This window comes from Jatropha curcas, chromosome 1 (genome assembly GCF_041381405.1).
Source record: "Jatropha curcas cultivar XTBG-Jc1 chromosome 1, XTBG_Jcur_1.0, whole genome shotgun sequence".
Lineage (NCBI taxonomy): Eukaryota > Viridiplantae > Streptophyta > Magnoliopsida > Malpighiales > Euphorbiaceae > Jatropha > Jatropha curcas.
The window spans coordinates 24,974,698-25,002,094 of record NC_143151.1 but is presented as its reverse complement, the minus strand read 5'-3'; the positions used below and the strand labels follow the sequence as shown (position 1 = coordinate 25,002,094).

General features: G+C 36.4%; 3 protein-coding genes across 3 annotated transcripts; 1 reads left to right on the top strand and 2 right to left on the bottom strand.

Annotated features, from left to right (window-relative positions):
* The first annotated feature begins 670 nt into the window (after positions 1-670).
* On the top strand, positions 671-4,835 carry LOC149499212 (uncharacterized). Its single transcript, XM_089722311.1, has 4 exons — positions 671-1,726; positions 1,793-1,871; positions 2,887-4,412; positions 4,518-4,835. The coding sequence occupies exons 1-4, from the start codon at positions 671-673 to the stop codon at positions 4,833-4,835; spliced, it is 2,979 nt and encodes a 992-aa protein (XP_089578437.1).
* Positions 4,836-9,338: 4,503 nt separating this feature from the next.
* LOC149499211 (uncharacterized) lies at positions 9,339-19,877 on the bottom strand. Its single transcript, XM_089718205.1, has 6 exons — positions 19,470-19,877; positions 18,603-18,668; positions 17,699-17,757; positions 15,650-17,091; positions 10,533-10,598; positions 9,339-9,688 (listed from the first exon to the last, which is right to left on the bottom strand). Exons 4-5 carry the CDS (start codon positions 17,088-17,090, stop codon positions 10,552-10,554), a joined length of 1,488 nt encoding a protein of 495 aa, XP_089574331.1. The 5' UTR covers position 17,091; positions 17,699-17,757; positions 18,603-18,668; positions 19,470-19,877; the 3' UTR covers positions 9,339-9,688; positions 10,533-10,551.
* A 3,083-nt stretch (positions 19,878-22,960) lies between these two features.
* Positions 22,961-25,200, bottom strand: LOC105644208 (acetylserotonin O-methyltransferase). The gene is made up of 2 exons (XM_089715335.1): positions 24,320-25,200; positions 22,961-23,410 (listed from the first exon to the last, which is right to left on the bottom strand). The coding sequence occupies exons 1-2, from the start codon at positions 25,061-25,063 to the stop codon at positions 23,117-23,119; spliced, it is 1,038 nt and encodes a 345-aa protein (XP_089571461.1). The 5' UTR covers positions 25,064-25,200; the 3' UTR covers positions 22,961-23,116.
* Between the last annotated feature and the right edge of the window lie 2,197 nt (positions 25,201-27,397).

Sequence of the window (27,397 nt, the reverse complement as noted above, 5' to 3'; positions counted from 1 at the left end):
CCCTACAATCAAGGGATTGCAATTAATTGTAATTAGACTAATTAGGAAAAGTTTTTTGTATAAGAACACAATGACAAAAATAAGAGATAGAGAATTCTTTTATCAAACAGACATGGTATCAGAGCCTGGTTCAATCACAATGAATCGTGTTCTTATCTGAGCTTCATCATCTACCTTAATCCAACCTACCTGGAAGCATGAGTGATCAATCCGAGAGCTCAGCTTCAACAGGAGCAACTGAAACACCAAACATGGATGTTTCTGCCGCTCAACTGCTGCAGATTCTCCAAACTTAACCAACAAACCAAGCCAAATAGAAACCTCCAACAACCAGGCTGTTAATTTAACAGTCAAGCTCAATGAATTTAATTACACCCTCTGGTCTCGATTAATGGAGATCGCAATCAGCGGAATAGGAAAACTTGACCATATACTAGGAGCCTCTCCTCCACCTTCATCTGATGGAACCTACATCAAATGGAAACAGTCAGATTCGATTGTTTTTTCATGGATAATACAAAATATGGAAGCAGAGCTAGCGGTCCAATATGTTTAACATGCAACCGCCAAAGAATTGTGGGAGAGTCTCGCCACAACATTCCAAACAAGCAGTGATTCCCTGTAGATTTTCAATTTAACTGTTAAAGCTAATAATCTCAAGCAAGGGAATATGACCATTGAAAAGTTTTTTGGAAACTTACAAGCGATTTGGAAAGAGATTGACCGCCGGATGCCCAATCCGATGAAGCACCAGGAAGATATTGAAGTCTTCAATCGGATTCAACAAGAAATGAAACTTTTCCAGTTTCTCGCCGGAATTCATGACCGGTTTGAAACCAAACGGCGGGACATCCTTAAGCAAGACCCTCTCCCATCAGTTGAAAGGGCGTATGCTATGATCAGAAGAGAGGCTGCGAGGCGAGGCATACTGGGACCAGAGAAAGATGAACAGGTAAACCCAGAAATCCCACAAATCGGTCAAGGCCTTGTAGCCAAATCCCGATCAGATCTTGCCCGGATTGTGGCTAAATCATCATCCCGGAGCGAGGAGGTGGATAAATCAAAACTTAAGTGCAGCCATTGTGGGGGAACAAGGCATACGAAAGAAGGTTGCTTTAAGATAATCGATTACCCCGATTGGTGGACAGAAAATAGAAGGAAGGGAGCCAAAGGAAGAGCTGCGGTGGCCACGGTGGGCAACGAAATCGCTACCAGCACCGGAGAGGAACAGATTACGAGAGGAGTTCCGGTGGCCAACGTTTCTGTTGGAGGAGGGGATGAATCGCAGAACTATAACAAAGGAGGTATAGGGTTTGAGGGAAAACTTCTCTTAAATCCCTGCTCTTCTAATTTTACCTCATTTAATCATGATTTTTCTGAAAATTATAATTGTGCCCCTGGAACTTCTGAAATTGATGAAAGAGGACCTGAATTTGTTAAAAATTGCAATTTAGTGCCTGCTTTGTTTACAAGAAGTAGAGATGATCCTTTAGAAAGTAAAAATGTTGAAAGAGAACAAAATTGGCTTTTAGATAGTGGGGCTACGGATACAATGTCTTATGATCCATTGGACTTTAAATCTAAGACAACTCCTCGGAAAACTGGTATTCGGACTGCGAATGGGGGTTACTCATCTGTTGAAGGGGCAGGAGAAATTGAAATCTCTCCAAACCTTAGAGTTCCTAATTGCTTATATGTGCCTAGTTTATCTCATAAACTCTTATCAGTAAGTCATGTTACTAAAGAGCTAAATTGTCCAGTACTGATACACCCAACCTTTTGTATTCTGTAGGATATCCAGACAGGGAGGATTATTGGGCGTGGCACTGAACACGGAGGTCTGTACTACGTGGACGAGGTGGACAAAAAAGGTACCATAATGCTGGCTCACGGGATTGTGGATCGACAAGTTTGGTTATGGCACCGATGACTTGGACATCCATCTGGGGTACCTTAGAATTTTATTTCCTAAGTTTTTTAAGAACAATAATCATGTGTCTTGTGAGACTTGTATCCTAGCCAAAAGCCATAGACAAGTTTTTCCCCAGAACAATACTAGAATTGATATGCCCTTTGCACTTATACATTCTGATGACTGGGGTCCTGCACCCATACCTAGTAACCATGGTTTTCTATATTTCCTTCTATTTATTGATGATTGCACTAGAATTACTTGGGTTTATTTTTTGAAAAATAAATCAGAGGTTTTTGAAAAATTTGCTATGTTTTATAACCTTGTTCAAACGCAGTACCAAAAACAAATTAAGATACTACGTTTTGATAATGGAGGGGAATACATTAACCATAATATGCAGGAATTTTTTAGCACCCATGGTCTCATTCACCAAACAACCTGTCCTTACACTCCACAACAAAACGGGGTGGCTGAGAGGAAAAATAGGATCCTTTTGGAAATGACCCGAGCCCAAATGATAGAATCTCATGTACCAAGAAACCTATGGCCAGAAGCCATTGCCACAGCTGCTTACCTCATAAATCGCTTACCCACAAAAATTTTAAACTTCAAAACCCCACTAGATACCTTAGCCCAACTTATCCAGATTCCATCCGTCCTCACCCTTCCTCCTCGAATTTTTGGGTGTACAGTCTATGTCTATATCCCGAAAATTAATCATACAAAACTTGATGCTTGTACGGTTAAGTGTGTTTTTGTGGGGTATGGGGCACACAAAAAGGGATACAGATGTTATGACCCTATTAATCGACACTTGTACACAACTATGGACTGTAATTTTCTGGAAACAGAATATTACTTTCAACCTCAATCCAGTGGTTAGGGGGAGACATCAAAACAAGACCCACTAAATTGGCTCATCAGTCCAAACTTATCTGCCAGTCCATACTTGTCAATTCCGGTCCAAACAGAGCAAGCAGGTACTGATTCTACCACGGAAGACGAGGTACTACTTCTGGAATCAAATTCTCCCATATCTTCTCTGTCTGATATTCCTGAGGTAAGTACTCATAGTACAGAACCTAATGCTTCTACTAATATTCCTGAGGTAAGTACTCATAGTACAGAACCTAATGCTTCTACTAATCTTGAAACTAATGAGATGCTAGATAGGAATGAGACACAAACTAGGTATATATTACCTCCCAGGAGTAATCGAGGAATACCACCTAAGAAGTATGAGCCTGAGCATATACCACGAAATTCCAGATATCAAGTGGTAAATCTAGCTATGGGGAATCTTTCCAATGAAGCAAAAGCTTTCAACAGTGCTCTGTATTCAGAAAAAATACCAAGAACAGTAAGAGAAGCTCAACAGAGTAAGGAATGGCAACAAGCAATGGAAATAGAGATGGAGGCACTCATGAAAAATGGCACATGGGATAAATGCAGTTTACCAGTTGACAAGAAACCAGTGGGTTGCAAATGGGTGTTCACAATTAAACGTAAAGCTAATGGTTCAATTGAACGCTACAAAGCAAGGCTAGTAGCTAACGGATACACTCAAACCTACGGAATCGATTATTCTGAGACATTCTCTCCAGTTGCAAAATTGGACACAATCAGAGTGCTCTTCTCTATCGCCGCTAATCATGATTGGTCGTTACATCAATTTGATGTAAAGAATGCTTTTTTGCATGGTGATCTTGAAGAAGAAGTCTACATGGAAGCTCCTCCTGGTTTCTCAGGAGATTTTAAAACTGGAGAAGGGTGTAGACTGAGAAAAGCCCTTTATGGGTTAAAGCAATCTCCGAGGGCATGGTTTGGTCGGTTTATTGCAGTTATGAAAAGTTATGGATACAAGCAGAGTAATTCTGATCACACCTTGTTTCTAAAAGGAAGAAATAATCTTGTCACATGCTTGATAATCTATGTGGACGACATGATCATTACTGGGAGTGATCACGAAGAAATAATGGAACTCAAGAAACAGCTATTTAGAGAATTTGAGATGAAGGACTTGGGAAGGTTGAAATACTTTCTTGGAATAGAGGTCCTAAGATCTAAACAAGGGATCTTTATTTCACAAAAGAAATATATTCTAGATCTACTAACCGAAATAGGTTTAGTAGATTGTAAACCTGCAGAAACTCCCCTTGAAGTCAATCATGGTTTAAAAATAGAAGAAAATGGTAAACATGCAAATCAGGAGCAGTATCAGAGATTGGTTGGTAAGCTCATTTATTTATCCCATACCAGGCCACATATAACATATGCAGTAGGAGTTATCAGTCAGTTCATACATAAACCACAAGTGCAACACATGAATGCTGCTCTAAGAATTGTACGTTATCTGAAGGGAACAATAGGAAAGGGGGTACTATTCCAGAAACATGGGCACCTTGATATTCAAGGTTATACAGATGTTGATTGGGCAGGAAGTCCGACTGATCGGAGATCAACATCTGGATATTTTACTCTTGTTGGAGGGAACTTGGTGACCTGAAAAAGTAAGAAACAGAAGGTAGTAGCCCTCTCGAGTGCAGAAGTTGAGTTTAGGGGAGTGTCTAGAGGATTAGCTGAGATACTTTGGCTACGGAAGCTGTTAGAAGAGATTGGATTTCCTGTTGAGGGTGCATGTCAGTTAAGATGTGATAATAAGGCGGCGATCAGTATCTCCGAAAACCCAGTGCAACATGATCGCACTAAACATGTGGAAATAGATAGACACTTCATTAAGGAAAAACTCGAAAATGGGATAATAAGTCTTCCATATGTAAGATCAGAAGAACAACTTGCAGATATCTTGACCAAAGCTGTTCCAGCACGAGTATTCAATAAAGCACTATCCAAGTTGGGTATCTGTGATCCGATGACTCAACTTGAGGGGGAGTATTGGAAAATAGAAAAAGGAAACTAACCTGGAAAGGAAAGTTTCTATTCAGCATCAAGAATCCCTACAATCAAGGGATTGCAATTAATTGTAATTAGACTAATTAGGAAAAGTTTTTTATATAAGAACACAATGACAGAAATAAGACATAGAGAATTCTTTTATCAAACAGACAGTTAGTTACTTAAATCCCCTTAAGGGTGAGAATAAAAGTTTCATCTTCGGAAAGCGCATTTTAAGGTGAGAGCCAAAAATCTTTACACTCTACGGCTCGAGGGGGATTGAACCTCTTGGTTATACTAAAAAAAAAAAAAAAAGTTTATAGGTCCATGTGACATGAACTTATAAATAAACGAGTATTGGAACACATCTTACATAACCAAATATTGGCTTGTACAACAAGATCCACCAACCATTCTAATATGAGTCCTTGAGTTCTTTTTGAGATTCTTCTCGCAATAAAGAACACCTAGCTAGGTTCTTACTTCTAAGGCTTTCCTTAAATGGAGATGTGGTTTTATGCGGCTACGTGTTGTAATAATTCCTTTTTTTGTTGCCTTTAGTGTGTAAGATTGAAGATTGAAGATTGGCCCCCTACTTCGCCTACCAAAGATATAGGCTGAAGCGTATTGATATCTACTGTCCACTGTTTCTTAGCCTTGGGTCTTGCCTCTTTTGTCAAAGCTACGGTTGAAGTATAGAGATCTTGCTTATTTTGGCTTCTCCCTCTCCAGGTCAAAAATGCCAACCTTTTGCTCCTAACAAAGAAGTGAGACTAAGGATCAAAGATTTGTGGGTACATCCAATCAAATAGAGAATATTTATAGAATATGTTGTGAAAAAACTATGAAAATGGCCTAAGGATATGTGCATAAAATGCTCATATAAGGTTCTATTATGGCATTTCTTTCCTTTGTATAGGCATGATATTTATACTGTAGTTGTAGTATCTATTCAGATCAGAGGGTGTTAGTTATATGTACATATATGGACCAATAAGTTACTTGACGGAGAAATCTTTTCATCACAACATTTGCTTTGTCTCGTTACAAATATGTTCTTAATCAATGTCAAGAAATAATAGTAATGAGTAGGTTAGATTTTATATGTCAATTTTTCAGATCGAGTTTCATTTCCCCTTCTTGTACAGTCTGCACGGTCCAAATGGGAATAGACATCTTGCTTACTATTTGGTTGTTGGGTTTCACCTTTGCCCGAGTTTTTCAAATTTATTGTAGATGGATCAGCTCTCGGTAAACCGGGTTCAGCAGGGATAGGAGGGGTTTTGAGAAATTTAATGGGTGAAGTTGTCTGCAACTTCTATAAAAAAAAATTAGAATTTTGGATTCTAATGAAGCTGAGATTCTTGCTATTTTCGAAGCCATTTAGGTTTTTGCTTATTCGGCTTTTAAAATCTACCCTTTAATTATTGAATCAGATTTTAAGAATGTCGTAACTTGGATGCTACATAACGATAAGCGACCTTGGAAATGGTGGAAAAGTTATAATAAAATAGAAGCTCTCTCGTTGGTTATACTTATATTTCTTTCAACTTGGTTAGGAGACATAAGAATGAATTTGCTGATTTTTTGGCCAAGTAGTTATTTTTAATATTGTTTGATAGTAGGTGAGTTTTTTTTTTTTTTGTGATATTTTGCATCTTTTTTTCTTAGCTCAAGAGTAGGAGAAGTTTTCTTGATCCGCATGTATTATTTTTGCTAGGCTTTTTTTTAACATTTTCATGCTAGTTATGGGTGTATTAAGGAAGCCTATTGGCTTATTTTTGTATAATGCTTATATTACTCAAACACATAAGAAGCAGTATAATATATATTAGAGGCCACATTAGATACATATTACTTATTTAAATCATATTGATTCACAAGCAATGCATGTCAATAGATTCACAAAATACTCATCACCATTAACTCAATTAAATGCTCAAATAAATATATGAGATATTAATTTTTTTGAGCAATAATGGACAAATTATTTTCCTTGTGCATAAATAGCAAACGTGTCCTTCAAATAAATTCAGGCAAAATAACTTGATAACTAAATAGTTACGTAATATATATACCCTAACAGGTCACTTGAATTATTTTGTATGCTAAGATATCACATGTTGAACAAATTCAACTTCAACTTCAAGAATCAAAAGATTCACAAAATTATGCATGAAAATCTCAAAATATGAAACTTCAATTCAATTGTATTTAAGAGAATTCAACACTGGTTTATTTGAATCAGTAGTTGAATTGATAATTTTAAATTATCAATATATGTAGCCATATAAAACTAAAAAAATAGGATTTTATAAAATCACATGCTTGAATTCTTTGATGACTTTGTATTTCTTTTAATTACCAATTCTCCAAAACAGTGACTTAAAATTAATTTAGGATTGAATTGAAAAGTTTAGAAAAAAAACCTTTTAGGTGATACTTTAATAAAAGAAGGACCATTTGGAAGAGTTATAAAACTTTATGGAACTGGTTTAAAAGCCCAGAACTTCAAGGAGTTTTCTATAATTTGCCATAAATTTGGCACTTTCGAGTTCTAATAGTGGAACTCTCGAACTTCTCTTTTTCTTTTTTTATTTTTTTTTTGAAAATATAATTTATTAACAGTAATATCAAGAATTACAAATAAAAATATAAGCCAGATATAGAATTTTACTAGCTAATAGATGTTGCTGATCTTCTAACGAAATAAATGAATTCATATCATTTTGAATAATGAAATTAAAATTTAAAAAATATAATATTAGATCTTTTCGCTTGGAGTTGATCCTGATAAAAGATATAATCCGTTAATTGATTTGAACATCAAAATAATAATTCCTCTGGATCTTCTATAACTGGATTGCTTTTTTAATAATTTGCAACATATGACGAATACAGATGAGTTTTCACCGCTATGCATCAATAGTATCAATGGAGGAATAAGTCGCACTACCAGGCTCCATCAATCGAATATTCACACCTATAAATCAAGATCTAAAGTCTTCAACCAAATAAAATTAGATATCATAATTTGATTTAGTAATAAACCCTCACAAGAAGGGACTACCCTCACAAAGAAGTGACAAAAAAACTCCCAATATGAAGACAACCAACTATAATAAAATAAAAAGACAGATCTGTTATAGGGAAAATAAAATTGAGTTTACTGAAGGAAAAAAAGACTAAAAGCAAAAAAAAAAAAAAAAAAAAAAAAAAGATTTAAAGGAAGAGATAGTAGAAAATAGAAGGTATGGGGCTGCCGCTGTTTAACTAAAACTAGGGTTAGAAAACTAGAGAAAAAAGATAGATATTTTTTTTTTCTTGCATTTTTGTATGGTTTTTTTTTTTCGTTTTTTTAAAAGACAAGACGTCCACTACAAACAAGATGATATATATAATAATTTTTTTAATATAATATATTAGCATTTCATTAAAAACTTCAAATCAATACAAATAATGCAGGGAGGACATAACCCTCTCTCGAAGACAGACATAGAATAAAACTATTATAACAAAACAATTATTGTTCATTGATCTAACAAGAAATTCTAATGAAAATTAAAAGGTGAACTTGGAAAAATTAATAGATATTTAAAGTGGCTGGCTAGACGAACTTTAAATCTTCCGTATATGGCCTAAAATTCATGAACTAGTTGCTTATTACGAATCCTCTGTGTTAATAATAGTACGTCTGCTTCTTGAGAGTCTACTGCATTTTTCTCTAACCCGTATTCAAAAAATCAATCATCTCTCTTATCCGCATGGGAAGCAAACGATAAGATCCATCGTTCTGTTACCCAAGCAGTTAGTATTTTAAATAAAACAAATTATCCCCTTTTAATTAAAATTAATAAATAAAAATTTAATTAAAAAATTAATCTATTAATTATTTAAAATACATAATCCATATACCGTCCAAATACTTAAGGCACATTAGGGACCACAAGAATAAATTAATAAGACTACAAATTATAATAAGAATCCATTCATGACCAACATATTCTTATTATAATTAATCATAAATTATTCTACCAAAAATCCATGATTGAACTCCTTATCAATTTAATTTTTCATAATATAATAACTTATGTTTCCCATGTAAAGATTAGAGATGCTTGTCAAATAAAATAAATCACTGACAATTTATTTAAATAATTATTTTAATCTTTAAGATTGTTGCTTAACTTGTTTCATATGTCGGATTAAAAATCCACCTGCAGGGTTTACACAATGAAACCTTATAAGCTTAAAGTGCATCATCATTCGCTAAACCGAAACATGGATTCTATCATTAATTAATATTTCACAAATCTAAGTTGCATTTGCGCATTTCACTGAGAATTATTATCCCGATAAATGAAACTCGCTCTTTAATAAATTAAAGCACAAAACAATGTATATTTGCTCATATTAATTTGTCACGACCCGACTCCATGGGCCGGACCGGCACTAGGGCCCAGGTAAGCTTAAGGCCCCCGAGGCCCGTAGTAAGCCTAAGCTACTCTACCTAAGCATGCCACACCAATGAATAATAATAACAAGCCATACCACGAAGGTTCAAATACAGTTATTATACAATCCGGCCCAAAATTTAAATGTCTCGGTTGAAGTTTAATTTGGGCCTAATCATGATAAGTCATGTTCAAAATATGAGTATACTAATACGCCCACATCTAATATATAACATGTCATTTCAATAGAACGCATACGGCAAGTCTATTTAAAATACACAATCCTATAACTGCGGAGTTCCATAATAATTAAATAATAGAATACTTAGTACGTCCAAATTTAATGACAGAAATTTAAAGTTTACATTTATAACTCTGCGGAGAAGATTGCAGAGCTCCCGTTGGACCGGCAACTTTCTAACACCTGAGAAGTTGGGAGAGAAGGGGGGGGGTGAGTTTTTCCGACTCAGTGAATAATAATAAATAGTACACACCACACACAGTCACGCGAAATGCGCCCTAATATACTGAATGAACATACAACTGTCAGGCATATGACATAACATCAGCACCCACAAACAATATCATCTTCATATAATCACAACACGTGGAAATTAGTCAGTGGAGTCACCGAACCCCCGATGAGCCGTCCTCCCACATGGCCCATCCTCTCACATGTGCACCAGGGAGCCGATCCCCCATACTGGCCGACCGGTCTAATCCTCACTTGACCAGCCCTCTCATTGTTTTTTTCTATTCTCTCTATTCTTTTCCATACCAACAGGAGGTAACCCGGTCGTCTCCATCAAATCTAGACCATCAGGCGCTCACAACAGGAGGCCACCCTGCGGGCTGCGGTCAGATCTAGATTATCAGGTGCGCCCAATAAAGAAACCAACCTGTGGTTTTCCATATCACACAGACCATAGCAGTAGGTGCACACGGGGGCGCCGATCTCCCATTTACCCGGCCAACTTTCATATCATATGCAGGATCCATATCACATATACCATTCTCACAAACCCATGGTGACCCACTTCATCCCAATTCCACACAAACAAATCACAGTAATGTCACAGCACACATAATCAAACAATTCATCCATATGCACAATTATATAAGTGTAATTACAATGATCGAAACATAATACATATATATATACGATGAAATAATTATAATATGTTGTAAATATGAAAATAAAAATGTAATGTTTATAAATAAATGTTATGCAAATGCAGTGTTGATGTGCATTATTCATTATTACTCACAGTGATGGAGAGCAAGGTTCTAGCTTTGATCCTGTCCTGGAGGAGCACTAGATGGACCCGGGCGATCTAAGAAATTACAAGAACGACACAAAAGAATAATTCTATCAGACAAAATATTCATTCACCATTCTTAAAAATTTTATTTATATCCTAACTTATCTACATAACTAAATTTTTGAAATATAAGTTCTTTTCTATAATAATTTATTTCCTTCTAACTTGTATTTTATTTCCTACCAAAGTTTGTTTATTTTTGCCACCGAAATTTCTTTTATTTTCTACCGAAATTTCGGCAGCATCTCCCCTAAAAATTGAACTATCCACCTGATAAAATATCAATAATTTCACAAATATACAATCTATACGGCCCATCCGACGGGCAATTAGTCAAACAACATTTCCCATCCTCCATCAATCTCAACATCACCACATAATTAATTTATATATATTACAATAACATTATATCCAAACTACCTTAATAAAATCAACAATATAATTATAAAGCTGTTAACTACTCATAATTACTAAATTAAATTAACCAAATTAATTAACTATAGATAATAAAATTAATTTAATTAACTAGCCTTAATAACATTAACTTGACTAAACTAATTGGCCACAAGTACTAAAGTTAACTTCTTTAACTAATATTACTAAATTAATTAACTTCAAATAATAAAATTAATTTAATTGACTGATATTACTAATACTAACTTGACTAAATAAACTAGCTACAACAATTAACTACAACTAACTTAACTAATTAATTACTAACACTAATTACTAACACTATTAACTAAATTAACTAAACAACAATAACACAATTAACGTTAACTAACTAACTATTGCTAGGCTAGAAATTCTTACGCGTGTCGGGTTAGAAGCAGTGACTGCCGGTGGTCGAACTCGACTGGCAGTGGCGGAGGGAGGCGGAGATGACCGATCGGCGTGCTGGAGGGACAGCAGGGCTGCTGTGACGCCGGCGGAGGCCCGATCTGCAGTGGTAGCGATGGCTTGACAAAGCTGTGCTACTGCTGTAGGCGCAACAGAGGAGCAGCAATGCGATCTGGCCGAGGAGACGAGGAGCTGCTGCGTTGCCGAGCTGCAGTAGGGGCGGTGGCGGAGTGGCAGTGGCGCGCGGCTCTGCTGCGTTGCCTCTGTCTCGCCAAGAGCGCAGGCACAAGGAAAGAAAAAGAAAGAAAAAGGAAGAAAGGAAAGAAGAAGAAGAAGGAGAAGAAGAAGAGGAAGAAGGAGAGGAAGAAGAAGAAGAGGGAGAGGGGGTGGCGGCAGTGGCGCTGTGGTGGCAATGGCGATGGAGTGGAGGTGAGCTGGTGAGGGGGAAGTGAGCTTAGCGTTGGATATAAAAGAAAAAAGAGAATTTTCTAGATGGTTTGGGTCGAACCGGTTTGATTCGGTTCGATTCGGCCCAAATCATCGATTTCAATCGGTTTTCAACTTTTCAATCGGTTTTTGATTCGGTTTCTCATGGTAGTTGCACTAAAATATTAATATAAATTTACAGGCTGTCAGTTTACTAAATATAATTGGAAATAAATTTTGAAAATAAAAATTAGAGTCATTTCAATCTTCCCCCCTTATAAAAATTCGTCCTCGAATTTCGTAAGAAGCAAAATAAGGTCAGAATACATGCGAGTGAGAAGACAAATTGTATTCAGCCAAAGAGAAATAACAAAGGCGATCACTACTAATACACAAAATACTTTACATGGAGGGAAAAAGATGAGGATATTCTCTCTGCATTTCCGCTGCTACTTCCCACGTGCATTCCTCCACCGAATGATTTCTCCATAAAACTTTAACCATAGGGATCTCCTTAGATCGAAGTTTACGAATCTGGAAATCAAGGATGCTGATTGGTATTTCTTCATATGTCAAATCTTCACCCACCTGGATCTCCTGTGGCTCTAACACATGAGATGGGTCAGGAACGTACTTTCGTAGCATGGACACATGGAATACTGGGTGTACATGAGAGAACTCGTTAGGCATATCCAACTGATAAGCCACTTCTCCAATTCGTGCAACTACAGGGTACGGTCCAATGTACCTCGGAGCTAGTTTTCCTTTCTTACCAAAACGAAGAACACCTTTCATAGGAGATACCTTCAGAAAGACCAAATCTCCCACTTGAAATGTCACCTCTCTGTGCTTAGGGTCGGAGTAGCTCCTCTGTCGATCAAATGCTATCTTAATCCTGTCTCGAATGATAGGAACCTTTTCAGATGTGATTTGAATCAACTCAGGTCCTACCAGTTGTTTATCTCCTATTTCCCCCCAACAGATAGGAGACCTACACTTCCTGCCATACAAAGCTTCATAAGGCGCCATGCCGATACTTGCTTGATAACTATTATTATAAGCAAACTCGATTAATGGTAAGTGCGTGTCCCAAAATCCTCCAAAATCTAGTACGCACATCCGGAGCATATCTTCTAGTGTTTGGATAGTCCTCTCGGATTGCCCATCAGTCTGCGGATGGAAAGCCGTACTGAAGTCAAGTCGAGTTCCCAAGGCTCTCTGTAAAGACTGCCAAAATCTCGAAGTGAACTGCGTTCCCCTGTCAGAGACGATAGATACAGGAACTCCATGAAGACGCACTATCTCTTTAACATACAACCTTGCCAACCTGTCAGCATTATAAGAGGATCTCACTGGTAAGAAATGAGCTGTCTTGGTAAGTCGATCCACTATCACCCAAATCGAATCGTAACCTCCTGGTGTTTTTGGTAGCCCTACCACAAAATCCATGGTAATTCTTTCCCATTTCCATTCAGGTATCGGTAGTTGTTGCATTAATCCAGAAGGTCTTTGATGCTCTGCTTTCACTTGCTGACATGCGAGACATCTAGATACGAATTCTGCTACATCCTTCTTCATTCCAGTCCACCAATAATTCTCCTTCAAATCCCGATACATTTTAGTGGTACCCGGATGCACATTATAAGCAGCATAATGGGCTTCATCTAAGATCTCTCTTCTGAGATTGTCAACATCAGGTACACAAACACGAGTACCCTTCTTTAGCACACCATCATTGTCTAACAAAAAGTCTCCTGATCCGCCAGTAATTACTTCTTGCACAATTCTTTGCATATGCGGGTCTTTGTCTTGAGCGGCTTTAATTCTATCAAACAACATTGGTCTTATTCTGAAATGAGCCAACAAACAATTTGAAGCAGGAATTTCTAAGTTAAGGCCTTCATCAAGCATGCCATCCAATTCCCGAATTAACGGCCTTCTTTCAACCGAAATGTGAGCCAAGCTTCCCAAAGACTTTCGACTTAGAGCATCTGCTACTACATTAGCCTTCCCCGCATGATACTGAATGGTACAATCATAATCTTTAAGGAACTCCATCCAGCGTCTCTGTCTCAAATTTAAATCTCTCTGCTCAAAAATATACTTTAGACTCTTATGATCAGTGTATATTTCACAGGATACACCATACAAGTAATGCCTCCATATTTTTAGTGCGAATATGATCGCGGCCATTTCCAAATCGTGAGTGGGATAATTCTGTTCATGCTTCTTCAACTGTCTGGAAGCATACGCAATGACTCGACCATGCTGCATTAAAACACATCCCAACCCCACTCTGGATGCATCACAAAACACTACGTATCCTTCATCACCTGATGGCAAGGCTAATACTGGAGCTGTGGTCAAGCACTCTTTCAACTTCTGAAAACTCGCTTCACAAGAATCTGACCACACAAACTTAGCATTCTTCTGGGTCAATTTAGTTAATGGTGCTGCTATGCGAGAAAAGTCTTGCACAAAACGACGATAATAGCCGGCCAAACCCAGAAAGCTGCGAATTTCCGTAACAGTAGTCGGTCTCGGCCAATCGATGATTGCCTCAATCTTTTTGGGATCAACCATGATTCCATCCTTAGATACCACATGACCCAAGAAATTTACACTTTCCAGCCAAAATTCACATTTGGAAAATTTTGCATACAACCGATGTTCCCTCAAAGTTTGTAGCACAATTCTCAGATGATGTATATGATCTGTTTTAGTTCTAGAATAGACTAGAATGTCATCTATGAACACGATCACAAACCGGTCCAAGTATGGCTTGAACACACGGTTCATCAGATCCATGAAAGCTGCTGGGGCGTTGGTGAGTCCAAAGGACATGACAAGAAATTCATAATGGCCATATCTGGTTCTGAAAGCCGTTTTAGGAATGTCTTGTTCTCTGATTTTTAGCTGATGATAACCAGATCTAAGGTCAATCTTCGAGAAACATGTAGCTCCTTGCAGTTGATCGAACAGGTCATCAATTCTTGGAAGCGGGTATTTGTTCTTCACAGTCACCTTATTCAATTGCCTATAATCAATGCATAGGCGAAGTGAACCATCCTTTTTCTTCACAAACAGGACTGGAGCACCCCAAGGCGAAATGCTTGGTCTGATGAAGTCCTTATCCAACAGTTCCTGCAACTGTTCTTTCAACTCTTTTAATTCCGCTGGTGCCATTCTATACGGTGGCATGGAAATAGGTTCTGTGCCAGGAATCAGATCAATACAGAATTCAATTTCCCTATCTGGAGGAAGTCCGGGTAACTCTTCTGGAAACACATCGATGAACTCATTCACGATCGGCATGCTTTCTACGTTACGAGTTTCCATTGTGGTGTCTTTAACCAATGCTAGGTACCCTTGACAGCCTTTTCTCAGCAGTTTTCTAGCGCTAATCGCGGAAATTAGATTATAAGGAGCTATATTCTTGTCCACCCTATAAACAAGTTTCTTGCCATCTGGTAGATTAAAAATAATTTCTTTCCTTTTACAGTGGACCTCCGCATCATACTTCGCTAACCAGTCCATTCCCAAGATCACATCAAAATCTATCACATCTAAGATAATTAGGTCTGCAGGTAAATCTACGCCTTCAAGACTAATAGGACAGTTTAAGATGACTGAATCAGTATAAATAGTTTCACTTAAAGGTGTCGATATCAGCAAAGGAACGTCTAACTGATTGGGCACTCTGTCTACTTTCATAGCAAACCTAGGAGATGCAAATGAATGGGTGGCACCAGGGTCAAATAATACTCGTGCCTCCAAAGAACAAATAATGAAAGTACCTGCCACCACGGCATTAGATGCCTGAGCATCTCCCGGAGTCAAATGGAAAAGTCGAGGCTGTGCTCCCGCGGCATGTAAATTCTGTCCTGAACTCTGGCCTCTGCCCCTACCAATAGAACCACGGCCCTGCTGGCCAAGAAGTCTAGTACCAGAAGCTGACGGTGTAGAGAAAGGAGGTCTGAACACACTACCCATGGAAGACTGGGGTGGCACATATCGTGACGGAGAAAATGGGCAGTCTCTAGCATAGTGTCCCATCTGATGACACCTAAAACAGGCATTAGGATCAAGATCGCAGTCTCCCTTGTGAGCCTTGCCACACCTGCGACAGACAGTCACACTCGGTCTGCTGCTACCTGAACTATGACCACTACTGGAACCACCTGAATGAGTACCCTTTCTTGGCCACTGTCTCCTTTTATCTTTTCTTCTACCAAAACTTCCTCTGCTTTGGAGGCGAGAACTCGAAGACTGAGCACCCATAACGAAGGATCCACTCATCCCTGGTACGCCTAGAGTCTCAAGCGGAGCTGCAGTTCTATTACCCTTTCTGCCTGAGATGACTCCATCAGAAATGTATTTAGTCTCCATTTGTCTGGCTAGATCTACCACAGCATTAAAATCTTGTCCCCTCTGCTGGAATAGAGTCGCGTACACAGCATTCAACCCACTGATAAATCTGTATACCTTTGTGGCCTCATCAGGTACAGACCCTGGAGCATACCTGCTCAATTCTAAGAATCTGGTAGCATACTCATCTATAGACAAATTTCCCTGAACCAAGGACTCAAATTCCCTCATTTTGGCCCTCCTAGTTCCTTCTGGTATGAAACGGTCAATAAAGAGAGAAGAAAATTGCTGCCAATACATCCCTTTAACCATAGGCAAAACATAATCTCTAAACCACATTTCAGCCATACCCTCCATTCGGCGGCCGGCAAATATGATGGATCTCTCGTCATCACAACCCAACTCAGTGCAGAACTCTCTGATTCTGGCTAGAAAGGAATGAGCATCTTCAGTGCCTGTAAACTTAGGTGGTTTATAACGAATGAACCTATCATAAAGGTTATCATTAGCAGCTCTCGGAACAGTAGTTGGTGGAGCCGGCTGAAATGGTTGTGTTGCTGGGTCAGGCATAGGTGGATGCATCTGTTGTTGCTGTTGTTGTTGAGTCTGAAAGAACTGCTGTTGCTGTATCAACATGTCGTTCATAGCCGCTATAGCTCGCTGAAGTCCAGACATTAGTGTGCTCATTTCTGCAGGATTTTCAGTCACATTTTCCTCGTCATGAATTTCCTGGTTACCTTCCTCCTGATTATTTTCATTGCGATTACGTCTGCCCCTTCGGTGTCTCGGGTTGACTGGATGCCCGGAAGAGGCTTCATCTGGAGCTTCTCGCTCCGTATTTCCGGATGTTCTTCTCCTAGTATTCACCATACTGAAATTGAAAGTGTAAAACAAAATCCATAAGAACATAACAAGACCAGTCCTACTAGCAGCAATTATTTATCTAGTCTAGCTTAAAATATGACTCTAACGGTAGTCTCGCTGAAATGTAAGAGGCAAATGATACTATATCAAGACGTGACGGAAAGAACTCCGCAGTCGTTTCTAAAATCATAGACTTAAGCTCTGATACCACCTTTGTCACGACCCGACTCCATGGGCCGGACCGGCACTAGGGCCCAGGTAAGCTTAAGGCCCCCGAGGCCCGTAGTAAGCCTAAGCTACTCTACCTAAGCATGCCACACCAATGAATAATAATAACAAGCCATACCACAAAGGTTCAAATACAGTTATTATACAATCCGGCCCAAAATTTAAATGTCTCGGTTGAAGTTTAATTTGGGCCTAATCATGATAAGTCATGTTCAAAATATGAGTATACTAATACGCCCACATCTAATATATAACATGTCATTTCAATAAAACGCATACGGCAAGTCTATTTAAAATACACAATCCTATAACTGCGGAGTTCCATAATAATTAAATAATAGAATACTTAGTACGTCCAAATTTAATGACAGAAATTTAAAGTTTACATTTATAACTCTGCGGAGAAGATTGCAGAGCTCCCGTTGGACCGGCAACTTTCTAACACCTGAGAAGTTGGGAGAGAAGGGGGGGGGGTGAGTTTTTCCGACTCAGTGAATAATAATAAATAGTACACACCACACACAGTCACGCGAAATGCGCCCTAATATACTGAATGAACATACAACTGTCAGGCATATGACATAACATCAGCACCCACAAACAATATCATCTTCATATAATCACAACACGTGAAAATTAGTCAGTGGAGTCACCGAACCCTCGATGAGCCGTCCTCCCACATGGCCCATCCTCTCACATGTGCACCAGGGAGCCGATCCCCCATACTGGCCGACCGGTCTAATCCTCACTTGACCAGCCCTCTCATTGTTTTTTTCTATTCTCTCTATTCTTTTCCATACCAACAGGAGGTAACCCGGTCGTCTCCATCAAATCTAGACCATCAGGCGCTCACAACAGGAGGCCACCCTGCGGGCTGCGGTCAGATCTAGATTATCAGGTGCGCCCAATAAAGAAACCAACCTGTGGTTTTCCATATCACACAGACCATAGCAGTAGGTGCACACGGGGGCGCCGATCTCCCATTTACCCGGCCAACTTTCATATCATATGCAGGATCCATATCACATATACCATTCTCACAAACCCATGGTGACCCACTTCATCCCAATTCCACACAAACAAATCACAGTAATGTCACAACACACATAATCAAACAATTCATCCATATGCACAATTATATAAGTGTAATTACAATGATCGAAACATAATACATATATATATACGATGAAATAATTATAATATGTTGTAAATATGAAAATAAAAATGTAATGTTTATAAATAAATGTTATGCAAATGCAGTGTTGATGTGCATTATTCATTATTACTCACAGTGATGGAGAGCAAGGTTCTAGCTTTGATCCTGTCCTGGAGGAGCACTAGATGGACCCGGGCGATCTAAGAAATTACAAGAACGACACAAAAGAATAATTCTATCAGACAAAATATTCATTCACCATTCTTAAAAATTTTATTTATATCCTAACTTATCTACATAACTAAATTTTTGAAATATAAGTTCTTTTCTATAATAATTTATTTCCTTCTAACTTGTATTTTATTTCCTACCAAAGTTTGTTTATTTTTGCCACCGAAATTTCTTTTATTTTCTACCGAAATTTCGGCAGCATCTCCCCTAAAAATTGAACTATCCACCTGATAAAATATCAATAATTTCACAAATATACAATCTATACGGCCCATCCGACGGGCAATTAGTCAAACAACATTTCCCATCCTCCATCAATCTCAACATCACCACATAATTAATTTATATATATTACAATAACATTATATCCAAACTACCTTAATAAAATCAACAATATAATTATAAAGCTGTTAACTACTCATAATTACTAAATTAAATTAACCAAATTAATTAACTATAGATAATAAAATTAATTTAATTAACTAGCCTTAATAACATTAACTTGACTAAACTAATTGGCCACAAGTACTAAAGTTAACTTCTTTAACTAATATTACTAAATTAATTAACTTCAAATAATAAAATTAATTTAATTGACTGATATTACTAATACTAACTTGACTAAATAAACTAGCTACAACAATTAACTACAACTAACTTAACTAATTAATTACTAACACTAATTACTAACACTATTAACTAAATTAACTAAACAACAATAACACAATTAACGTTAACTAACTAACTATTGCTAGGCTAGAAATTCTTACGCGTGTCGGGTTAGAAGCAGTGACTGCCGGTGGTCGAACTCGACTGGCAGTGGCGGAGGGAGGCGGAGATGACCGATCGGCGTGCTGGAGGGACAGCAGGGCTGCTGTGACGCCGGCGGAGGCCCGATCTGCAGTGGTAGCGATGGCTTGACAAAGCTGTGCTACTACTGTAGGCGCAACAGAGGAGCAGCAATGCGATCTGGCCGAGGAGACGAGGAGCTGCTGCGTTGCCGAGCTGCAGTAGGGGCGGTGGCGGAGTGGCAGTGGCGCGCGGCTCTGCTGCGTTGCCTCTGTCTCGCCAAGAGCGCAGGCACAAGGAAAGAAAAAGAAAGAAAAAGGAAGAAAGGAAAGAAGAAGAAGAAGGAGAAGAAGAAGAGGAAGAAGGAGAGGAAGAAGAAGAAGAGGGAGAGGGGGGTGGCGGCAGTGGCGCTGTGGTGGCAATGGCGATGGAGTGGAGGTGAGCTGGTGAGGGGGAAGTGAGCTTAGCGTTGGATATAAAAGAAAAAAGAGAATTTTCTAGATGGTTTGGGTCGAACCGGTTTGATTCGGTTCGATTCGGCCCAAATCATCGATTTCAATCGGTTTTCAACTTTTCAATCGGTTTTTGATTCGGTTTCTCATGGTAGTTGCACTAAAATATTAATATAAATTTACAGGCTGTCAGTTTACTAAATATAATTGGAAATAAATTTTGAAAATAAAAATTAGAGTCATTTCATAATTAAATCAAGACTAGCTAAAAATATAAATCTTTTGTCTAATGTCCTAGAAAATATATTTTAAAGGTCAGTATAAAACAACCATTTTTTGTGTGGTCCAGTTAGATACATACAAAATGTTTTAATGCAAATCTCCAATTAAATACATAGAAATAATTTTTCAAAGAAATAACATCAAAACCATACTATTACATTTGCAATGTTAATTGTATAACTCTATTAGTCTCAATAAACCAAAACAAATGCAAAAAATAATAATAATAATAATAATAATAATAATAATAAAATAAAATAAAAATTCCACACAAGATGGAGATAAACCACGAAAAATAGAAAAAAACATCAAAAACTTAAATTTGTGCTAAATAGTCCTAGATTTGTAACTTATTTAACAAAAAAAAACATAAACATTTGTAATGAAATAAAAAATAATGAGCGGCTATCACAAGAGTTAAAAGAATTTTAAAACTCATAATATATTCAGTCGCAAAAATTATCAAATTAATTTTATCGCACAACAAGTCATATTATTTCCACTATTCATAATTAATATATATATATATATATATATATATATACAAAAGTAATATTTTAGGTTCTAAATTCTCGCACAATCAAGTTTTGATACCACATGTAAGAAAATTAATGGATCTAGTACATGAATTTAGAGCACCAGCTGTTAATAATGTGGAAGCAATTTGCATACATGATTTATGATTTGAAGTATAAATTTAAAGTGGAGTTCACGATTTCCTTTATCTGCAATCAGGACACTCAAACACGAAATCAGAATTTGTAAGAGAGGGACTAGATCTTTCTCTCCGTTTCCTTATTCACGAGGCAGCTTTTTAATGGGATTAGCCAATGTTAAGAGTTTAGGAAGGAGACGAGATCTAGCTTATTTATATATACATTTTCATTACAAGTCCTCACAGAATTAGACCTATAATTTTAACTGTCTTATCATACTGGCTCACTAGAGGTGTATAAGCCCATTAGTCCGTTTTCAGGGACTAAAATAGTCCACAATTAATAGTAGCCTACACTAAAATTTCTGACATAACAAACATTTGTTTTCGTTAATAATTAACTAGGCTTCAATTTTTTCCACTTATATAAAAAAAGCGATCAAATGATTCTTTTTAATTTCTTTATTTATACATATTCTCATTTAAATTTAATATATATTAATTCTTTAATCTAGTTATATTTTTTTTAAAAAAAATTTAATGTTGATTTGTCCATCATAAAATTTTCTAGATTTGCCACGACAATAGTTTTTGTATCTATTTGGGCAAGTGGGCAGACATGCTTTATCGTCTCATTCTGCACCACCCGAGGTGGTGACCAGGTTGTATAAGACTTGTCATCCACTTGCTGGATTCGTTCTTCCATGAGCACATTCTATCATACATAATGTCTAAATAATAATCAGCACATTCCATCGTACATGATGTCTAAATAATAACTCTGTTGCCGTGGAACTTCAAGTTGCGCACATCGTACACTTAAAGTGGATTCTTCAAGCTGGGCTCTTGTTATCATGTGCTGAGGATCGCAATGCCATAATCCTGCAGAAAGGGGGGTCGGTACCCCTACGGGATGCCTAGTAGTCCCTTTTTTTTTTTGTTCAAAAAAAAAAAAAAAAATCATCTCATTCTGTAGGTTACGTTTTTACCCCAATTGTTTTTGAAAGATATGCGCAACTTTTGTGCTTTCATTATCTTTTTCCTTTTTTTTTTTTTTCATAATGTTAACATATAATAATAAATAATATTAAAATAATAATATTAGACTCCTAACTAAATTCATATTAACACATAATACAAGATTCGTAATTCTTATCTTAGTATAATTGTCTTAAGTCTACTATATATTCAAAATTACCTGTTAATTCACAATTTACTACATCTCAAATTCTGAGAGCTTAACAGATTATTATCAATACGATATTTTGGTGCTTTTCCTTTTTCTTTTCTTTAATTTTTTCTCTTTTCACATGAGACATTTTATATTTGGCATTTACCATTTATCTCAGGAGAATTATCAATATGTGTATCACTTTCATATTGGGGTTCATGTTGGTCCTATATCGTTGAGATGGCAACTCTGAGTGACTCGTGAGTTGTTGTCCTACAGTTGTAATAATATTTTATCGGTGTTTTTCTGCCATTCAAGATTATGTTTTTTCACCACCGTCCAAAGAGGTTGGGTGGTGAGAGAAATCTGGCATGGGGTATTTTCAAATTTGTTTTTGAAATTTTTTGAATATTAGTATATAATTTAAGGAGGCTTTTCCTGCATACCAAGACATAGTTTAACAGTAAGTTTATTATTTTCCTTCTTCCAATATAATCTTTCCTATTTCCTTTTCAAACAAAGGATTAAAATAAAAAATTAACATCTACTTTATATATCAGTCAATTTGCTAAAGTGAAATTTGAAATCACCTTTCAAATTTTCATTTCAATTTGCCTAATGGATTCTTGAGTTTTTATTTTATTAACATGCTATATGAGATTTTCAATTTCATTATTCCACTCTCATTTCACATTATACTTATACACGTTATAGATTATAGATAGTTACTCCATAATCATTTTTCGGTTAACATAAGTAATATTTAATAATGACTTTATGATTATCTTAAGTCGAATGATGATTTACATGAGAGATTTTCACAGGTACACAAGTAATGTTCCAAATAGATTCTCTCATGCAAAGTAACTCAATGAGTTCATACATAAACAATTAATTCATAGATAAAGAATATAATACCAAAGCCAAATATTTCAATGTTATTAAGGCGAAAATGGGTTGACTACAACAATAACACAAACTGTGTTGAGAAATCCATAACAAGAGCAAATTAAGATTAGAAAAAAAAAAAAAAAAATACAAGCACTAATTGGCTTTAATAAATCATGTTCAAGGAAAGGCCTCAATAACAGATTGAAGAGTTGCTATGGATTTTATAGTATGACGGCTAAAGCCAGCCTCCTTAAGAACATATTCCCATTCCTTAGATGTCCTCTCTTTACCTGTAGTATGAGCCATCATCACCATGTCCAACGCCAACCTCACGAACTCAAGCTTGTCGTCATTTGCTTCATCAATCACAGCTTCAACAATTATCACCTTCCCATTTTCCTCTGGAATAGCTTCCTTGCAGTTCTTCAAGATACGGATACATTCGTCATCATTCCAATCGTGAAGAACCCACTGCAATTTACAAGTGAAATTAGGTTAAATATCATTCAACATAATCTATTGCCAAGTACATAAACTTACTATTATGCTATGCCTCAACGCACGTCATTTAAACTTTTACTTGTGATTACAAAGTGTGAAAATAATTTTTGATTTTTTGATTTTTAACTAAATCGATAACTAGATAAATAATTGATACATCTCAAATTAGTAACTCAAATTAGCATTGCATACACTTAATTCTTAAATGAAACATTGATGCAACCATTGTTATTTTTTGAGATCATAGGGAAATCTTTTGTAGATGGGTAATGTTTTTTGTCTTATAGATACACACTCCAAGAATGGCAGAAGATGTAACTACGACAAGCGTTTTCCTCGATAAAGAACCACCAAATGGATAATATATTGGTCGTCCCAGATGCTCAGGAAATTTGGTAGGCAATTGTCTCAAAAGCTGTAGACAGTAGAGGACTCTGATTTTAGTGTGTTAATTGAAGATTGCAAGATATTTTGTGCTTCATCAGTAATGTTTGTAATTATAAATTAAAATAATTACTATTTATAATAAATACTAATCACAAATTCATACAAGAAAGTATAAATTTCTCAAATAATATATTCTGTAAATGCTACACTAAGGCTTATAAATACTAAATACTAGACAAAGTAGTTACTACACTAATTACTATAAATACTAACAGTTTCAGAGATTCTAAGGAAAAAAAAAAAAAAAAAAACATATAAATGCTTTTCTACACCATGCAATTATTTTTTCTGCTTAAATTACTATTCAAAAGAACATTTATTTTCTTTTTGGAAAATGGTTGTATTATTTTATTTTGTAAAGTTGAAAAAAGAGTTGTGTGTATATTAAATTGAAGCCCGGAAAAAAGGGATCTTGTTTGAGCAAAAACTGACCATTAGAAAAGCAGCATCAGCGTTTGGAATATATTGAAACATGTCACCACCAACATGCTTAACACCAACACATTCTTCTGCAACATCCACAACATGAGGAAGATCAAAGTTAATGCCTTGAATCCAAGGACAAAGCTTAACCAATGTCCTTAAAGCAGTCCCATTTCCTCCACCAACATCTACCAAAGTTTTTACCCCATCAAATACCTCTATACACTTTTCAACCATATTAGACACCATATTTCTAGCATTACAAGCCATTCCATCATTGAATAGATTGCTATGGCCTGGGTTTGCTGCTGTATATTTCCACTGATGGTCGCCGTAAGCTGCCTCAAACGGCGTAGGCCCATTTAGTCTCACATGAGAACTTAGAAAATGCCATGGTGCCAGCATAACCGGACTGCTCTCAAGTAAAACAAAAGCCGCCATGTTGTTCTCCCCGGGACCAAGTAACCGGCGAGAGAGAGGTGTCTGTATATAGCCTTTGGTACCGTCGGCAGTGAGTTGCTCGTTGAAAATATTGTGATGGACTAAGAACCGCATGATGCGATACAGAGAAAATGGGTTACATCCAATGGTGGATGATAGATCAGTTAGCGTGATGGGTCCTTGATGGTTTTCAATAGCATTGGCTATTCCAAGCTCAAAAGCACACTTAACCACTGCAATATTGCTAAACCCAAATACATATTTCCACATTTCAATTTCTGTTTGTGCTGCTGCTTCTTCTTTATCGCTCATTTTTTCTAAAATCTCTTTTGTGTTGCTCAGTCTCTGATCTCTCGCACTCTTTTGGAGGCTTCAGAATATAAAATGTGGGCTATGTTATTGTTAGGTACCCTGAGTCCTGCCATGGCACCAACGCTTTTACTTATAATCATAAAATGTTTTCACTTTATGGGAAGTTGAGCTCGCTTACCACCGCAACCGACATAACATATTACTGTTGGTCTTAACCTCAATTTTTTAGCACCACACGTGTTTTGTCATTTGCATGATTAGTTGCATTTATTGTATTGTAGATCTTTACACTACACAATAAATTCAAGTCCAATTCTACCATTCATTTACCACCGCAACCCACATAAAATATTACTGTTGGTCTTAACCTCAATTTTTTAGTACCACATGTTTTGTCATTTGCATGATTAGTTGCATTTATTGTATTGTAGATCTTTACGCTACACAACAAATTCAAGTCCAACTCTACCATTCATTTACCACCGCAACCGACATAAAATATTACCGTTGGTCTTAAGCTCAATTTTTTAGCACCACACGTGTTTTGTCATTTGCATGATTAGTTGCATTATTGTATCGTAGATCTTTACACTACACAACAAATTCAAGTCCAAATCTATCGTTCATTTGCATGAATTATTAACACTCATCTTGGACACGGAGCTAGATATATTTTCTACAAGGATTATTCATTCAACAATTTATAAGTGTAATTTAGAAATAATACTTGCTTTAAATATGATTTATAACACTCGTAAACTAAAGAAAAAGAGTTTATGTTTCGCTAAAAAAAGCAAAAATAATTGGCTAGATGACTGTTTAGAGTGGATTACAAGCGTGCTAGATAATTAAAGTGTGCAGCTGTCGTAAATTAGTTGCTTAATTACGCCATCCAACAAGAGTTCTAAAGTCTATGTGCTAAGAAAACAAGTGTTCCAATTTCACGAGTACTGGAATTCATCTTAGATGACCAAATATTATCTTGTACTAGACCCATCAATTCTAATATAAGTCCTTCGAGTTATTTTCAAGAATCTTCTCACGATAAGAAGCATCTAGGTTCTTGCTTATAAGGCTTTCCTTAAGTGGGGACATAGCTACGTGTTATAATAATTGCCTTATGTTTTGCCTTTAGTGCTGGTGCATAGAGCTAATTTGGATAAGGATATTCAATTAGATATGTCGGGTTTATTGTACTGTTAGTTCTATGAATTTGAGAATATTCAATTAGGCATGTCCGATTTATTGAACTGTTAGTTCTATGAATTTGAATCGGCAGTTCAAAATATTTGAAAATATTTGAAAATATTGAACCTGAATTAGTTCTTGAACTGTTGGTGCTGATACCGTTCTGATTCCAACTAGTTTCAGCGTGGTTTTGATTGATGAACCAATAGTTCTGGTGATACTTGTATTTTCATTTTTAAAAAATGTATAAATTTGCTTCTAGGATTAAATCTCTTTCCTAAAATAATTAATGTGAATTTGAGAAAATAATTGTAAATTTTATTTTAAACAACTTTTAGAATGTTCATGCTCATATAAGAAATAAAATTTATTAACTTTACAAATAAATACAAAATAATCAAATAAATTATAATTTTATTTTTTAAAATGTTATTAATTAAATAAATTGTTATAAGAATTCGAAAAATATTTCAAATAATATAATTTTAGACTAAATAAAAAGATTTAGAAGGAAAAAATGTTGTTAAACTCGCATTTGTATTAAAATCAACTTTTGAAGTCAAGTTTATTATGTAGTAAAAGATTTTAGTTAGAGTTATACAAATACATAGAATAGACTAAGTGATTATAAATTTTTCAAAATTAAAATTAAAATTTTTGGTTCAAACCATACAGGAACCGCTAATTAACCAATGGATCTGCGCTGATTCAAGTTCCTTTTTAACATTTACATAAATCTTAATGAGCCATGAACTGTCGGTTCCAGTTTAAAATTTTAAAACAGATGATTTTGATCCAATATTGATTTATATACAGTGATGGAGGGAGGCGGAGCTGGGGCCACCGCCTCCCCTAGCTCTATAAAATATTTTGATGTATCAATAGTTATTATATACTTTTTAGTTTGTGTCACGACCCGTTTCCGTGGGCCGGACCGGCACTAGAGCCCAGGTAAGCTTAAGGCCCATAGTAAGCCTGAAATAGTAGAAATTTACTATCTCAATAGAATTTTAACATTCAGCCCATATGATTATGAACAATAAACCTCAAGATTTTATTATTTCTCGGCCCAAGTTTATCTTTTACGACATTTCATAGTTCGGGCTCAATTCACAATGCATCACATTTCTAATATAGGCTTACAGA

What these genes read in the sequence shown, in the direction of transcription:
- LOC149499211 (XM_089718205.1), bottom strand. Translation starts at nt 17,090, where the DNA reads ATGGTGAATACTAGGAGAAGAACATCCGGAAATACGGAGCGAGAAGCT. An exon ending in ATCTAATGCCGTGGTGGCAG is followed by an intron (nt 10,599 to 15,649) that starts GTACTTTCATTA and finishes GTAATTTCTTAG; the next exon opens with ATCGCCCGGGTCCATCTAGT.
- LOC105644208 (XM_089715335.1), bottom strand. Translation starts at nt 25,063, where the DNA reads ATGAGCGATAAAGAAGAAGCAGCAGCACAAACAGAAATTGAAATGTGG. An exon ending in CTGATGCTGCTTTTCTAATG is followed by an intron (nt 23,411 to 24,319) that starts GTCAGTTTTTGC and finishes TGTAAATTGCAG; the next exon opens with TGGGTTCTTCACGATTGGAA.
- LOC149499212 (XM_089722311.1), top strand. Translation starts at nt 671, where the DNA reads ATGACCATTGAAAAGTTTTTTGGAAACTTACAAGCGATTTGGAAAGAG. An exon ending in GGACGAGGTGGACAAAAAAG is followed by an intron (nt 1,872 to 2,886) that starts GTACCATAATGC and finishes CGGTCCAAACAG; the next exon opens with AGCAAGCAGGTACTGATTCT. An exon ending in CTCTTGTTGGAGGGAACTTG is followed by an intron (nt 4,413 to 4,517) that starts GTGACCTGAAAA and finishes TGGCTACGGAAG; the next exon opens with CTGTTAGAAGAGATTGGATT.